Source organism: Rhipicephalus microplus, chromosome 5, assembly GCF_043290135.1.
Source record: "Rhipicephalus microplus isolate Deutch F79 chromosome 5, USDA_Rmic, whole genome shotgun sequence".
In the NCBI taxonomy this organism is placed as follows: domain Eukaryota; kingdom Metazoa; phylum Arthropoda; class Arachnida; order Ixodida; family Ixodidae; genus Rhipicephalus; species Rhipicephalus microplus.
Window position 1 is genome coordinate 51030684 of NC_134704.1, and position 14955 is coordinate 51045638.

The 14955-nt window shown below is 47.1% G+C and overlaps 1 protein-coding gene across 3 annotated transcripts in view; it reads left to right on the forward strand.

Moving 5' to 3' along the window:
• Nucleotides 1-14955, forward strand: part of LOC119174571 (cyclin-dependent kinase 16) — a 175943-nt gene that overhangs the window by 14421 nt on the left and 146567 nt on the right. For 2 of the 3 annotated variants that reach the window (XM_037425543.2, XM_075895415.1), the window contains exon 3: nucleotides 7962-8048. In XM_037425543.2, coding sequence (XP_037281440.2) covers nucleotides 7962-8048 — 87 coding nt within the window. Of the gene's footprint in view, nucleotides 1-7961; nucleotides 8049-10034; nucleotides 10495-14955 lie in introns of those variants that run through there. The other variant, XM_037425545.2, reaches the window with a different exon arrangement.

Sequence of the window (14955 nt, forward strand, 5' to 3'; positions counted from 1 at the left end):
GAAGAAGAAGGCGAAGCAAGTTGGCGTGCTGACGTCGGTTCACGGTAAAACTACAGTGACGGCAATGCTCTGTTACATGTCAGATGGGCACAAGCTTTCCCCTGTACCTCATATTTAAATGGAAGACGCACCCGAAAGGAGTCGTTTTTTGGAATGGTGCGATCGTGCGGGCCGACAAGAAAAATGGGTGCGCGTTGCAATCGATGTCTTAATTTTTTTTTTCCGTCGTGGAAATTGGGTGCACATTACAATCGAGGGCGCGGTAGAATCGAGTAAATATGGTACTTCCTGGAACTTCAACACAAATACACACGTCCTGAGTTCTTTACAGATGCCTCCAAGTCTAACTCCTCTGTGTCCTACACTGCTGTCGGCCCATCTTTTTCGGATGCTGGCCCTCTACATCCAGGCACAAGTATCTTCACAGCGGAAGCCTATGCGATACTTGTGGCGGATAAACACATCAAGCAATTACAAATACAAAAAGCAGTAGTTTATACGGACTCCCTCAGTGTGGTAACGGCTCTGCACACTCTTAAAATACAAAAAAAACCCTGTCCTCGTTTCACTTTACTGCATTTTATGCACACTCTACACACTCAAACAACATGTTGTAGTGTGCTGGGTGCCAGGGCACCGTGAGATCCAAGGCAACGTGAGGGCGGATCAGCTTGCTGCATCCGTCCACGAAAGCACTGCCACTACACCCATATAAATCCCGGCCCGTGATCTTAAGCTGTCTCTGAAACGAAACCTCTGGGACTACTGGCAGAGCAAGTGGGATAGACACACACAAAACAAACTACACATTATTAAGCCAAACCTTGGCCATTGGCTGCCGGTATCAAAATCGCGCCATACAGAGGTAATACTAACGAGGCTCAGAATAGGACACACATACACGACACAAATATCTTTTGTCCAGTGGCGATCCACCATTGTGTGACAGATGTGGTGAAGCATTAACAGTTCTTCACATGTTAATCCAGTGCAAACAGTTAGAAACTCTAAGAAAACAACACTTTCCATTACCCTACTGACAACATACACCTTTACACCCTGCAATGTTCGTTGGTAGGGAACCGCTTTTTAGTCATAAATCATTGTTAGCGTTTTTAAAAGAAATTCGTAGTTTTCATATCATATACCCGGGCATTCTGTAGCACAACCTCTCCAGAGAGGTTTTCGCTGTGGTGGCTACACAACAAAGCACTTGCCCCACGGCCCTTGGAGGCAAGGGTAACGAGTGAGGCGCTTGTGCTTATGCCATACATGTCCACCATCGTTTTCTATTATCACGAGCTTTTGTCATCTATTCACACCACACACACCTTTCACGGCATGGTCATGATTTTATTACTTGTATGTTTTCACCTGCCTTACCGCGAGGAATTTTATGGCCCTTATACAGCCGCTTATCACAATAATTGTCCATATCTTTAGTAAGATTAACTGGCGCTCTTTGGCTGTGAAATGGCTCTTGTGCCACAAAACATCAAACATCATCATCGGTTATCTTGGTCCCGCCGCGGTGATATAGTGGTTACTGTACTCACTCAGCTGGTGACCCACAGGTCGCGGGCTCGAATTGCGGATGCGGTGACTGCATTTTTCGCTGGAGGCGAAAATGCTGTATAGGCTCGTGTGCTCACATTAGGATGCATGTTAAAGGACCCCAGTCGGTCGACATTTCCGACGCGCTCCACTACGACGCCTCTCATAATCAAATGCTGGTTTTGGAACGTTGAACCTCACATATCAATCAGTCAGTCCAGTTACCTTGCATTATGGGGCCCTGAAGTTCTGGGAACATTGTCAGAAAACAGCGCCAGTCTGCAGTCGGAGCTTCTGTGAATGCGTCTGCCAAACACTATTGTGCCAGATAGAGCAGGCGCTTTAGAATATTTCAGCGGCACGAGCACTGCGTGACACTCCTGTTTCTATTCCCAGCACTTCTGGTAAGCCACTTACTCAGTTTTCTGAATATTCAGGAAAGTTGTTTGAAAATAAATAAATGTGGCAGAAAATTTAAGGTTCTGATTCAAGTTAATAGTTAATATTGGACACATATGAAAGTAGAGCACAAGTTTACTCAAATAAAGTGACAATTAACTGTGTAATTAAGGAAGCCTGATTGAAAAAGCAGATGCTTTGTTTTTTTTTTTTTGAGCTGCTGGGATCATTGTAGCAACTGGGGGAGCAGATCTCAGCCACGCACTCCTTCCTGCGTGGCTTCTGACATTTGCACAATTGAACAATTGCAAATTTGCGCAATTTACTCATTTCAGTCAGTGAAAATATTTCAATCAATCTGAGATTCTTCGGCAGCGCATGAAATGCCGCGCTAACCCATACACCAAGGTACACGAACCAGAGACCTAAGTCCAGGATTAGGATCCCTTGCAGTGTTTTTGTGTAGGAGACAATAAAAAAATAGATTGCTCTCACCTTTGCAATGTGATCGCAACTGTGTGGCAAACGAACCCAAATGTGCAGCAGGTGGGATTGTATTGGCAGACTGTAGATACTTTTAGCTGAGCATTGCTTGTGCTCAGCCCCTTGAATTCATAGTGTTCCGACACAGTGCAAGGAACTGCGTACGTGTTGCCCTTTGGATGAATGAGTCTTGCCAAGACGTGGTCAGATTCGCTGCGAATCGACAGTGGAACAAAGTGGACGCACCTTCTTGCTCCACTAAGTTGACTTCGTAAGTTGAGAGAGACGTGTGTTCCATGTTGCGCCGCTTTCTTGACAGTTCTGTGCATGTGCATTGCAGTTCCTTCTAGGTCTACGTAAATCACTTGCATTTGCATGTATCACCAGGGCTGATCGTAAATGCTCGGCTAAAGATGTCTTAAAGGAGCACTGACATCATATTTCAAGATCGAGACGTGCCCATCATTCAATCCCTTGGTATGCTTAAATCTTCTGGGCCAAATTTGAATGGCATCCGTCATGTGAAGGTTATTTTAATTCAATGTCAAACAGTGTGGAAAGGCTAAGGAGAAAAAACGAAAAATAGACTGCCCTGCGACATCGACATTAGTGCTACGTGTTTAGTGTGATACATTCCACAAATACTATCCTGAGTGACGATACGCTAGTAACAATGACGTTGACGATCTGACTGTGTTCGGAGCCGACTCCAGGCCATGCTCTCACTAATGGCTCTCCTTGCTGTGTTTAAACGTGCGTGCGATTAATCGTGTCGAATCGACTTATTTGCGTTGTGCTCCACCGCGTGTGAGTACGATTATTCAGAGCGACAATACCTGCCAGAATGTTGGGGAACTGCTGCGTAGTGAGAACCTGCACGTCGAGGCGCGGAAAAAGAGGAAATTGCGTGGTGTTTCATGCCTTTTCAAGCCACGGACCTCAACGCAGCCAGTGGGTTGACTTCGTACGCGCTGATGGACAGAAGGACTGGACGCCTTAGAAGAACAGCCGCATTTGCTTGCTTCACTTTGCGCCGAGCTGCTACAGGATAAATCCTGTGTTGGCAAACGATTTGGGTTTCAATGACAGTACGAGGCCCCTTCTCAAGGCTGGGGCTACAGAGAGAGGGGAAGAACGAGTTGGCGCTACTTAACCTAGCTGGCGGAAAACGCATGGAGGGACTTTAGTCTACATCATCAGAGACACAGCTGGACTGACTGCACGTGCACTCCTAGCAGACAAAATGCCAGTGTGCGTGACATCACCATTTTTTGTGAAAGCAGCATCAGCTGTGCAGCGGCTTCGACATGCCGCGAGGTCGCGCCGACAGCACTACAATTCGGCGGGCTTTCGACCTATTTTGAACCACGTTCGATAGCGGATATAACAATCAATATTTTAGATATTCATTCGTACCTCAGATGCGTTTTAGGTCACGAATCGCTACTAAGGGGTGGATGGCTACTCGTTGGCGCAAAAATTTTGACATGAGTACATTTGATCTTAGTGCTCCTTTAATGTTTTTCGCCACATGCGTTGTTGTGTAGGTACTGGGGCTGCCCATGGTGTTCCGCCATTTGCCCAGCACCAAAAACCTCAGCTAAAGGTAGTGACTTGCTGGTATGGCTGGTTGAGAGAGTGAGAGCGATAATGTTCCAAGGCCATGCCACACGGCCATAAATGTTGTCAGTGGCACACCACATTTTGCCATCAGGGTAGAAAAAACGTCAGTTTGGAGGCACAACCATGATACCATTCACCTGTCCCCTTTGCCCCTCTGTGAGGGTGAATATATTTAAAACACATTCCCTGCCTATCTTTTACCTTCTGCTAATGGAATTATCTTGTTATGGTGGCATGAGTGTGTTTCTAAATAAAGAAAAAAGAATCCTGATGCCACTTTTGTTTGCCAAATTTCTCCTGTGTAAGTTTTAAAGTGCTCAAGACTACAACATAAGAGGAAACTGTCATCTCGTGTGGAAATTTATTTCGATATTTTAAATTAGACAAATTTTTGTGACAGGAGATTTACGAGACAAATTGCACGGTACGATCATTCTGCAATAACTAATAAAACTCTTCCGTGGCCCCTTCAAAATGGTGCTGTGATAATGATGAAAAATACTATGTAATTCTGTAAGTTATGTACAGGGAAGGTGGATAGCGATCTTTAAGGGACCGCCCCGTACAAACACTAGGTGGCCACCCCTTTACAGAAGCCCACTGGCATCTGCTGCGGCCCGGGCACACACAACCAAGGCCCGTCGGGCTGTCAGGTCGGAGCAACCAAGCAAGGCTGCCTCCCAGTTCTGCCAGGAAAGGTTGGGTAGAGGGGTGATGTTGGGAGTTTTTTGAGGCAGCAGTATTATTTTCACAGGGCATTTCTTGTTTGTAATACAGATATTCATTCTCAGTGTTGCTGTAGTTCCTCCTTAACCAGATAATACATGGCTTTTGCAGATGCCAGAACTAAGTATATCTGCCCACAAATGTGGTACTGTCATAGGAGTACCACTAGGCTTTCTTGTACATGTCTTGATGCAGGGTGTCGCACATGCTTTTGCATATTGCCTAGGGCAATCTATCAATCAGTGAATCAATCAATTTCCTTGAAAGTGACTCTTTCACCGCTATGTCAAGTTAAAAAACGAGGCATAGAAGTTATAGGGAGACTTCGAGGTGCTTGCATCCCATGCTATAAAACTTCACTGCAATTTCTCTTCGTAATGTGTGGCCTAACAGAATGATAAAGAAGAGAGTTGACTGTTATCTTGCCACTGTCTTGCCTTTGTCTTGCACTCCAGAGTTACTGTTGAGACTGGTTGTCTGCACGGGCCAGTGTAGAGATGGAGATTACACTTACCTACTATGGAACGCTTGTGCCAGTCTCTGTAGGGTTTAGATAAGGCGATAATGTTTCACTGAGGAAGTGCTGTCAACTATTCGGGAACTTTGAGCCGTTAAATGGGTCATCTCTGCTCACTGATGATACAAGCTGTTGTTCCTGCATAAATTTTCTCTTGTGCAGTTGAGTGAAGTGGTCATGAGACTTATACGTTTGTCAAAAAACAATAACTTAAACATGGTCTTGTAGTCATATGAGCATTAATCGTTCGAAGCATATTGAATTGTAGAAAATTAATGAGACCCAAGAAAACTGGACCAAGTCCTCTGCTACCATTGGTTTGAGCTTTTTTCCTTTCTCTTGCATATAATCACGTATGAAGTTTTTTAGCAACCAATATATGGATTGATTGGTTGACTAGAAGATTTTTCTTTCTACTCCATGTGCACGTTGATGGTTGAAGTGCAGAAGCACAATGTTCTTCACAAACGAAGGAAAGAAACTTGGTTTGGTTGGCTTGTGTCTCGTCCTGTGCTGGTTGTCCCCGGGAGGCGGTGCATACTTGTCGGGAACAGTTATCTTTGTGGCTATCGGTTATCTCGCAATCATGTTTTCATGTTTTGGTCCGCCTAGTGTTGGCACAGTAGTACAGGCAGGTAACAGCGACAGTTTTGGTAACAACAACTGTGCCGCTGCATTCGTGACAAAAGCGCACCGTCTCTATGCCAACTTAGCTGCCTCAACAGGCAACAAGCCACTGCCTGGCATTCGTGTGGGAAGGTGAACTTTTATTGGCCTTCATTCACTGTTCAAGCGTTTGGAGGAATCTGTTTGGTTGAACAACAATAAAGGCACAAACCAAAGAGTGCCTGTAAGAGCTACATATCGGGCTGTTTGTGAGATGCATGCGTGAAATCGAAACTGTGTATGCATATGTACCGTAAAGATTGACCACGGACAACGCATATCATTTAGTCGCACATCAGTTTTGGCAGAACGCTATATGGTTTCTCGGTGCTGTAATGATTGGCTCGCATGTTCTCGGGAGCCCTGACAACAGATCGGCAGCGTTTTCTGACCATGCTCAAAAAAGAGTTGCAGGGCACCTTTAATCTCTGTAGTTAACGCTGGTTTTGGTGTAATGTTATATGTATGTATTTTAGCCGCTTTTACAGATGTTACCGAACGTGTAAATGTAAGTGCGATTCAATTTCACTTTGCTTGCATTTCTATAGGTCATTATAACTCTGCTTGTATTTGGGAGCAAATTGTAGCTTCTGGCCTATACAATTTAAAAAAAAACAAAAAACACAGGTCTGCAATACATATATGTGTTCACACACACACACTACATATACGTACACTACTCATGTATACATTACACATGTTTATGCCTACTTAGGTACAGTACATGAAGTTGTGTGTTCAAAATGCACACTTTAGCTAAGCGTGCATCATGGTCAGGTTACATTCACAGTTTGATGGCTTTGCGGTTTGGACCATAAACTATTTATTTGCAATGAGTTTGCAAACTTGATAAAGTCAATTGTTATTGTAGGCTTGTTTTGCAACCTTGCCTGAATTCTTTTTAAATATTATCCTGATCAGTTTTAAATTTGCTCCCCACTTGAGCACTCCATGCCCGAGTAACTCTCGAGTCAATTGGCCTTGAGTGACAGTCAGTTGAAAAGTGAGATGGATGGGTTGCTTATACAGCCCTGTCTTTACTTTTTCTGGCCCTCTGAGTGGTAAGCCCTTATCAAGTAAATCAGACTGTTTCTCTGTGGCAGCTATATGGAAATTGATGGACCATCTGCGCATTAACGGTGTGCCTATTGAATGGGTAGTGCCCATCTTTCCACGTCCTTGGCATTGTCTCTTTATGGGCCCAGAGAGGAAGCATCGTTCATAGCGTCGATTGATGTGAATAATGAAACTCAGAGCATAATTCCTGAAACAATGGCTCTGTTGAATGGTCCTGGTTGCCTTGGAGCTGTGTGGGCATTTTATTGGTGGCAGAGGGTTTGTTTCCTTTGGCTGAGTTGGAGACTGTGGGTTCGATTCCCAACAGTTGTAGCTGATTTCTTACGAGGAGACGGGATCGAAATATACTAATGTGCATTTGACTCGAACGCATGGTGTGAAACTCCAGCAGTTTTGAAATCATCTACGAGCCATGCTATTATGGCATACGGGCATCTCATATAGCCTGTGCTCCTCTTTGGTATGTTGACATTTCTGATCCTAAATTTTGTGCTAATTTGAGATTGGTTTTGAGAGTTAACACACAGTATGCATTCTTTGCCATCCCAAAATTACATAAATTAAAGGTTCGATTCTATTTTTGCATGTCAAGTTTGAGTCTGTGCGTGCACCTGACATCTTCCACTAATAAGTAAGCTGAAAAATTGCCTTCTGCAGCTATCGCTTAATACTTGTTCCTTGTTGTTTCGTTTTATCAGCATGATAACCTTGCTGCTGCAATAATTTGTAGCACCTTATTAGACTAGTGAACTTTGAGTAAGGATATCAATAAACTTCCTGTTATTTTTTTTAAGAAGCCTGGAATGAGTATATAATTGCATCAGCTTCGTGCAAGTTTGAATTCATTAAATTAACTGTGTGACATTGACAGGTGAACACATGCATGATGCAGTCGCATCTTTTCTGCTCTTTTCAGGCTCGAGGTTGAGCCTGTTCTCTCGAGCGACACAGCGCTTTTCCATCTCCTCGTCGAGGATACCCGATCTCCGCTCCCCGCTCACAGGTAAGTCATGTCAATCTTAAGCACGTAGTGGACCCATGACTGTGGTTTTCATCCTGTTTTTGTGAGTACATAAGAAAAAAAAGCTCAAGTGGAATTTCTCTTTGGAATTGTCAAAGTGATCCCCAAGTGTTTTATTGTAGTTATGGGTGTCCCTGGAATGCTGTTTCCAGGTGGCATAGGCATGGCGTCTTTCACGTTTTTTTTATCACTTTTCAGCCGTTTATCATCTCTGTAACTCTCGTTGGCTTTCTGAGACCACCGAAATGTGTTTGGCATGAAAGTTTTGCAGAAGTTTGAAGTTTTTATGGCCACAGTCATCTATCTTGGTTACTGAAATGCAAAAAGATGCGTATTGTCGAGGAAGAAAGTTGAGGAAATTTTTTGTGTGTTAATCTTGTCCCGTGGTTTTTGACGAGCATGTGAGGAGATGTGTGGGCACGTTGTTGCTACGGTTATATATGTGGCTGATGTTCTGATAATTGAAGTTAGCTGCTGGTGACACTCTTTCTATTCTGTCCTTAATTTGCTTCCTTGATAATGCACTCTTTGTATTTCAGTAAACATGAACCAACTGCCCTTAATACACTAAATAGATTTATCATCAACATTAAAGTTCCTGTACCACCTCCTAAACTTACTTCAAATTTGTCTCTGGTCGTCGTTGAACTCTTTGGGAGATCGTATTCACTGTGTTGAAGGCGAGCTGTGATTGCACCTCTAAAACGCTCTCGCTGGGGTGTGGGGGAAGTGCTCTGTGGTCGAACAAGGACTGGCGGAGTTTCGGAATTGGCGCTGCGTCGGAAAGCAACGTGCGAGGCCACCGTCGCAATGTTTTGGCGCTGCGAGCGTATATCCTATTGCATGAAACCGCATTAAGTCGCGGCACTACCGCCACGAATTGCGGCACGATCTAGTGCCATTCGAAGATGGGGCTGAGGAGCTCTGCAGATTGTCGCGTCATCTGTAGGCAGTCGGACACAGTACTAGGGTGATATTCAGCGTATTTCATGCGCTCATTCACTAACTGTGCGTACGTGGAGGTTCGCCCGGGTCTGCGAGCCTCCGCGGTGTTAGTTGGCGCGGGTAATGCGATTCCTGTGGCAAGTTTCGCAACCTTTGCGACCGGAAAGCTGCGGAGCGGTGCGTTTTCGGCGGAAAGAGAAAACGGTCGCGATGGCGCGAGAAAAAATAAGCGTTGGAAGGAGAGTGCGTGGGGCTCCCTGGTAAAGCGAAGCCGGTCTCCTTCGTTCTCTCTCGCGTGTCTGGGCACACCAGCGCCGCCGCCACCGACGCCGTGCCTGCTGCAGCGTTGTTGCCGCTGCTCCCTGCTCGCCGCCACCGCCGACGTTCGTTTATCCGCCGCTGCGTCCAGCCCGGAGTGGGCAACGTCGCCTGTGGTGGTGGTGCGGTGGTGGTCTTGGTCGGTGCCGAGTGATCTGGTGTGTGTTGTCCCCGCTTCCGTGTGATCGTGCCACAGCGGTGATCACGTTTTGCGCGTTCGCCGGAATCACGCTTCTGCAGAAGTGAGCCGACCCTCCTCGGCATTCCGCCGTCTGCTGGCGGCGTCCTCGGACGAGAGGTGCGCGACACCGCAACCGACGCCGAAGCCATGCAGAAACACGAGCAGCGGCTACACGGACCGAGAGACGAGGAGGTTGGACGACGAGTGTGAGGCGTCGCTCTCGCTAGCGGCCCGATTTTGAACTATCCCGGCGCCGCGGCGTTTCTGTGATCGGGAGCCGCCGCTCGTATCTTTCGACCGCCGGCTGCTGGAACGGTGAACACTGCAGTGACACAGGTTGTAGCTCACCAAGCGACCTTTCTCATCTCATCGGGTTTCGTGTGCAACCCGGCTACCCGTGTTGGGATCGCCGAAATTGTGTGAATACGGCGAGAACGAAAGCCGAGGCCCTGTTTTCTTTCCGCACTGCTTCGGATACGATCAGCGCCTTCATCGCTCCGATGTCCGGGCTGTGACGACCGATATGGAAGAAGCGCTGGCCGCCTCGTTTCCGCGGTTCTAGTGTAACCAGGGTTTGCTTATCATCCGTCTGAAACCCGCGGTGCCGTGTTTCGACCCTCGGTTTTGGAAACATCTGCGTTTACCAGCTGGTCATCAACTTAGACTACTACTACCACCAACAACTACTGCTGCCCCGAGATCGTCGCGGTGCTTGTGTAAGCTCCAACGCCGTGTTGTGGCCATCGGGGAGTACTTTGAGGGTGACCGTTTTCAAACGACGCCCGTCGACTAGTCGCCCTTAACCTCTTCAGACTTATTGAAATTTGCTTTCGTTGTGCGCGCAACCGGCCATGGATATCAAGCTACTGCACAAGAGCAACACCTTCAGCAACTTCGGCAGCCACAAGCTCGGCAGCTGGTTTTCCACGTTCAGCATCGCCAGGCGGAAAAACGGATCCACGCTGAAGAATTCCAAGAGCCTGAGTGAGTTTGACCGTCGCTTGTTTCGTTCGCCTTGATTTATTGAAATTATCGATTCGTCTGACGTTTTTCGCGTTCTCGCGTTTGTACGCGGAAGAAACCGAGGTTTCTTGCGTGCGTATCGCATTTTTTATTCTTCCAGAACTGAAACAAGCGAACAGTAATGATAGTGTCTTAGGAGTCGAGCGTTCTATTCACGGCTCTCTCTCGCGCGTCATTTTTGAAGGTGCTCTTCTAACATCTGCTGGTAATTTACCGTTTGCTTTCTTTCTTCACTGTTGGTTATCAAGTTCCGTCGTACGAAGTGTTCCGTTCACTTCCCAGTCTGGTTTGCTGCAAATGTCAGCGTCTTTACTGTCCTTCTCTTTCTTATTATTTCTTTTCTCGCCCAAGCGTCTTGTTCTCGGTGACAGTTGATGACATTTGCCGCTGGAGCTCGCCGTCGAGCTCCCAGTTTTAAATAAAAAAAATCGCAGCATATCCAGGAAGTGAATGATGATCAGTCGTGCGAAGCTCCGAAGTGTTTTATTGGTAAACCGTGAATCATCCGCTGGCCGCACCTGTCCGTCCGTCTGTCTGTTCATCTAGTGAACAGTCCAAGTACCGTCATCTCGCATCGTTAAATCATATATTCGTTATATACAAGTACCGCCATCCAGCGGACATTCGAAGGACTAAAACGAGACGTGGCTACTACATACAAGAGACGCACGACGCACGCCTTAAGGAGCTTCGCCCGTAATAAATGTTTTGTGTTTTGTTCGATCTTCACCCCCCCCCCCCCCCGTGTCGCATTCAGAGAACAGACATTGCACGTTTCACTAAGAAAACTAAATAAAATACAAAGACAACCTAACGACCCTGCCATATATCGCGCGCCAGTCGTGCTCTTAGCGAAACAGAGAGAAGATACGGCCTCCCAGTCTTGTTTTTTGTATATATATATATATAAGGTGTGTACCTAAGGGCTCGTTTTTCCGTGTTCTGACACAATAATAATGAGATATAACACACAATAATGCCAACGAATGTATAGGGGAAGTATTTAGAACCAATTTAATGTAAATAAGAAGGAAGACAAGTGGGCGAAAAAATAACTTGCCGTGAGCAGGAATCGAACCTGTGACCTTCGAATAACGCGTTCGATGCTCTACCACTGAGCTATCATGGCGGCTATCCCCCACAGCCACTTTATTGGGTTTATATATGAATTTTAACGTGGGCACGCGAGTGTGACGGGAGTGTCAGTCAGCGCCACTTGTAGGCATGGCGGCGTGTGTGGCACACTCTTTTATGAGCCTGTATGGCGTCACGTGTACGATATATATATATATATATATATATATATATATATATATATATATATATAAAATTTCTAGCCTCCTGTTTCAGGACAAATCGAAAGCCTGTATTCTGTGGAGTGCGGCCTCGTGAGGTGGAGTTCCTCGTTGACTAATCTAGAATAATCTAGAAACCCTGATAGGCTGTCTCCGCGCGCATGTCTCGACGGCGACGTTCGTTGCGTCAGCAGCGTCTGTGATTCACTTCGCGTTATCGGCGCGTGTGGCTTCGAAGATTGGCGTCAGCGTACCATCGGTGATGCTGGTGCTTTAAAAAAATTAACGAAAACTGAAATAACACTCCTGAAGGCGTAGCCATAAATAATAAAAAAATATAAACTCCCTTGCACGACATTCCAGCGTAATCTGGCAGAAACGAATGCCGTCTGAGAGCAAATTTTTATTTCTCGGGTTTTTTTTTTTTTTTTCTGGAGGCGTCGTGGACTGTTGAGGTTACCCGACGTGTTATGGGACGTTTCTGGCCTGCTGCGGACTTGTTTTCGCATTCCTTACGTAAGCACGGCCCCGCCAGTCTAGCTCTTCGTCCCTTTTCGTTTGTTTCTTTTTTTTTGTTCGGGTGTGGAAGCTATGTCACATGAAAGTCTTCCTTGATGTATGAGTCCAATTTCGTAGCTGGTTTGCGTAGTGAAAAGTTTTCATTTCGAAAGACCTGTGTATCGTTTTGACAATTCTAGAAGCAAGAGTAAGAAACTACTGATAGATAGAAGAAGGGGGGGGGGGGAGTCAGGGCTGGAGGATTGTTGTAGGGAATACACTTATAAAATCGAGGGGAAAAAAAAAAAGAAATATCGCTGACTGACGCTCCAAACAGAACTCAGCGCGACATCATATTTGCTTTTACCTTATGTCAATGTTTTTACGCCGCCCTTTGGGTATCGTGCATGGAAAAAACCAAACAAATAAATAAATCTGCTGGTGCGTGCGCGCGTGAGGAAAAAAAAAAGAGAGGGGGATGGAGGTAGCTCCAGCTGTACACTCTGGGTGTGTTTGTTTATGCGCGCACGGTTGTGGAGTGGCATATCGAGGAGAGAGGTGGGAGGGGGCGCTGCTGCCGTCTTTGAGAGCGCTGTGCGGTTCACAGCAGTGGCGCGTGTCTCGGTTCGGTTTATAAAAGGGTCGCGTCTTCGCCCCCTGCGCGCCATCCTTTCACCTCAAAGCCGCTGTGCAGCGTCTCTCTGGGCGTGTAGTGACTCCGCGCCTGGCGAGCTAGCTAGTGTGAAGCCGATCGATAGGCGGGCGATCCGCTGGCATCATAGCGTCGCACCTCGCGGCGCGTTGCGTGGCGGCGGCCGTGAAACGACAGAAGCTCGGGAGAACGGCGACTCCGTTCGCTTCACAGATGGACGCGCGGCGTTTCTGGATGCTGGGCGGGAAGCGACGTCGGCAAAGTTGACTGTTTCGACTAGTCAGTCCCCCCGTTCCGCTAAGTTTCCGGTGAACCGCTAGGCAGCGCGCGAAACACTGTACACTCATCGAGAGGACGCAAACACTAGCACTTGCGTTCGTGATGATCGTTTCTGTTTGGCGTCTCAAAATCACGATGTGATTACGAGGGACGGTGTAAATGGAGTGCTCCGGAAATTACGACCAGCTGCGGTTACTTAACGTGCACCGGAATCGAAGGTGCACGGCCGTAAAGCACTTTCGCCTCCACCGAGAATGCTGCGGCTACCGTGGCCGGGATTCGATGCCGCGACCTTTCGGTTAGCAGTCGAGCGCCATGACCCGTGTGTGTGTGTGTGTGTGTGTGTTGTGTGTGTGTGTGTGTGTGTGCGTGTGTGTGCGTGTGTGTGTGTGTGTGTGTGTGTGTGTGTGTGTGTGTGTGTGTGTGTGTGTGTGGATGCGTCATCTGTGCGCTGCTCCATCGGTGATTGTCGTATCTCGCCAACTGGGACGTCCAAGACGGCATGCGCGTCAATGATCCTGCCGCGCGGCACCGCAGTTGCATGCTGGTATTTATAACTAGCCCATCACTATGTTAGACGAACTGCGTTATCGAGGTACCCGTCAAGCTCGAAATAGAAAAGATCACACCGTCAAAAGCGCCGACATTAACGCGACGGGATTTCACTCGACCGCGCTCTTTTTCTTTCTCTCTTCGTTGCGTGTGGCGTCCGGTTTTCAGCTCGTAATGACGGTGTCGTACGCGTGTGCGCGGGATCGCGATTAGTGCCACCTGGCGTCGTTTCTTTCCCCCTTTCTTTTAATGATGCGCTTTGTCGTCGCCCGTCCAACTCTTTCTCTCTCTTTCTTTTTCTCATTCTCGCTTGCTCCGGTCAGCGTGTGGTAGCTTGGGCTAGTTGGTATGGCATGACGATAGTTATAGCGCGAGAACAAAACGACGACACAGAGACAAGAAGGACACGAGGGCTCATGTCCTTCGTGTCCTTCTCTTCTCTGTGTCGTCGCTTTGTTCTCGCGCTATAACTTTCGTCCTCCGCTCCGGTCAGCGTTCGTAGTCGCGCGTAGTCCGTAACCCGCGCAAAAACGAAATAAATATACGGGGACACTTCTTTTTCGCGCCGTTCCAGTGACGAAGTCGTACCAGCAGGCTCAATCCCAAACACTTTCCACAGTATATATACACCCTTCGAAAGCGCATACGATTTTTGTCAACTTTACGCAAAGAAGTGTGGCAGTTTGGGCTAGTTGGTATGACAGGACGATAGTTGTAGCGCGACAATAGAACGACGACAGATACGGGGAGACGAACGGTCGTCTCCTTCTTGTCTTTTTGTCGTCGTTCTGTTCTCGCGCTATGACTATCTTCACGCCAAAGTTCCACACTTTCTAGAGGTCGTGCAGTTGGCGGAGCGGAAATGAAATACAAGAAAGGAAAAAAAAATGCTTCTTGAAGGAGCAGCAGATGTTCTTAATGACGTTCTCCGTTCTCGCCGCCGCTTTCTCGCTCACCACGGGAGGATAGCTGCCTGCTTTGCGAGTCCGCGGAATACAAAATGACGCAAAGGTGCGACTATGCTTACGCGAACGGTGGTGCTGCGTAAGTTTGTGACGTGCATTCGGAGGCAAAAAAAAAAAAAAGAAAAAATGGAGATAGGCTTTCGTAGAACGCGGCAGAGATGCTTTCGGGCGTGCTTTTGCA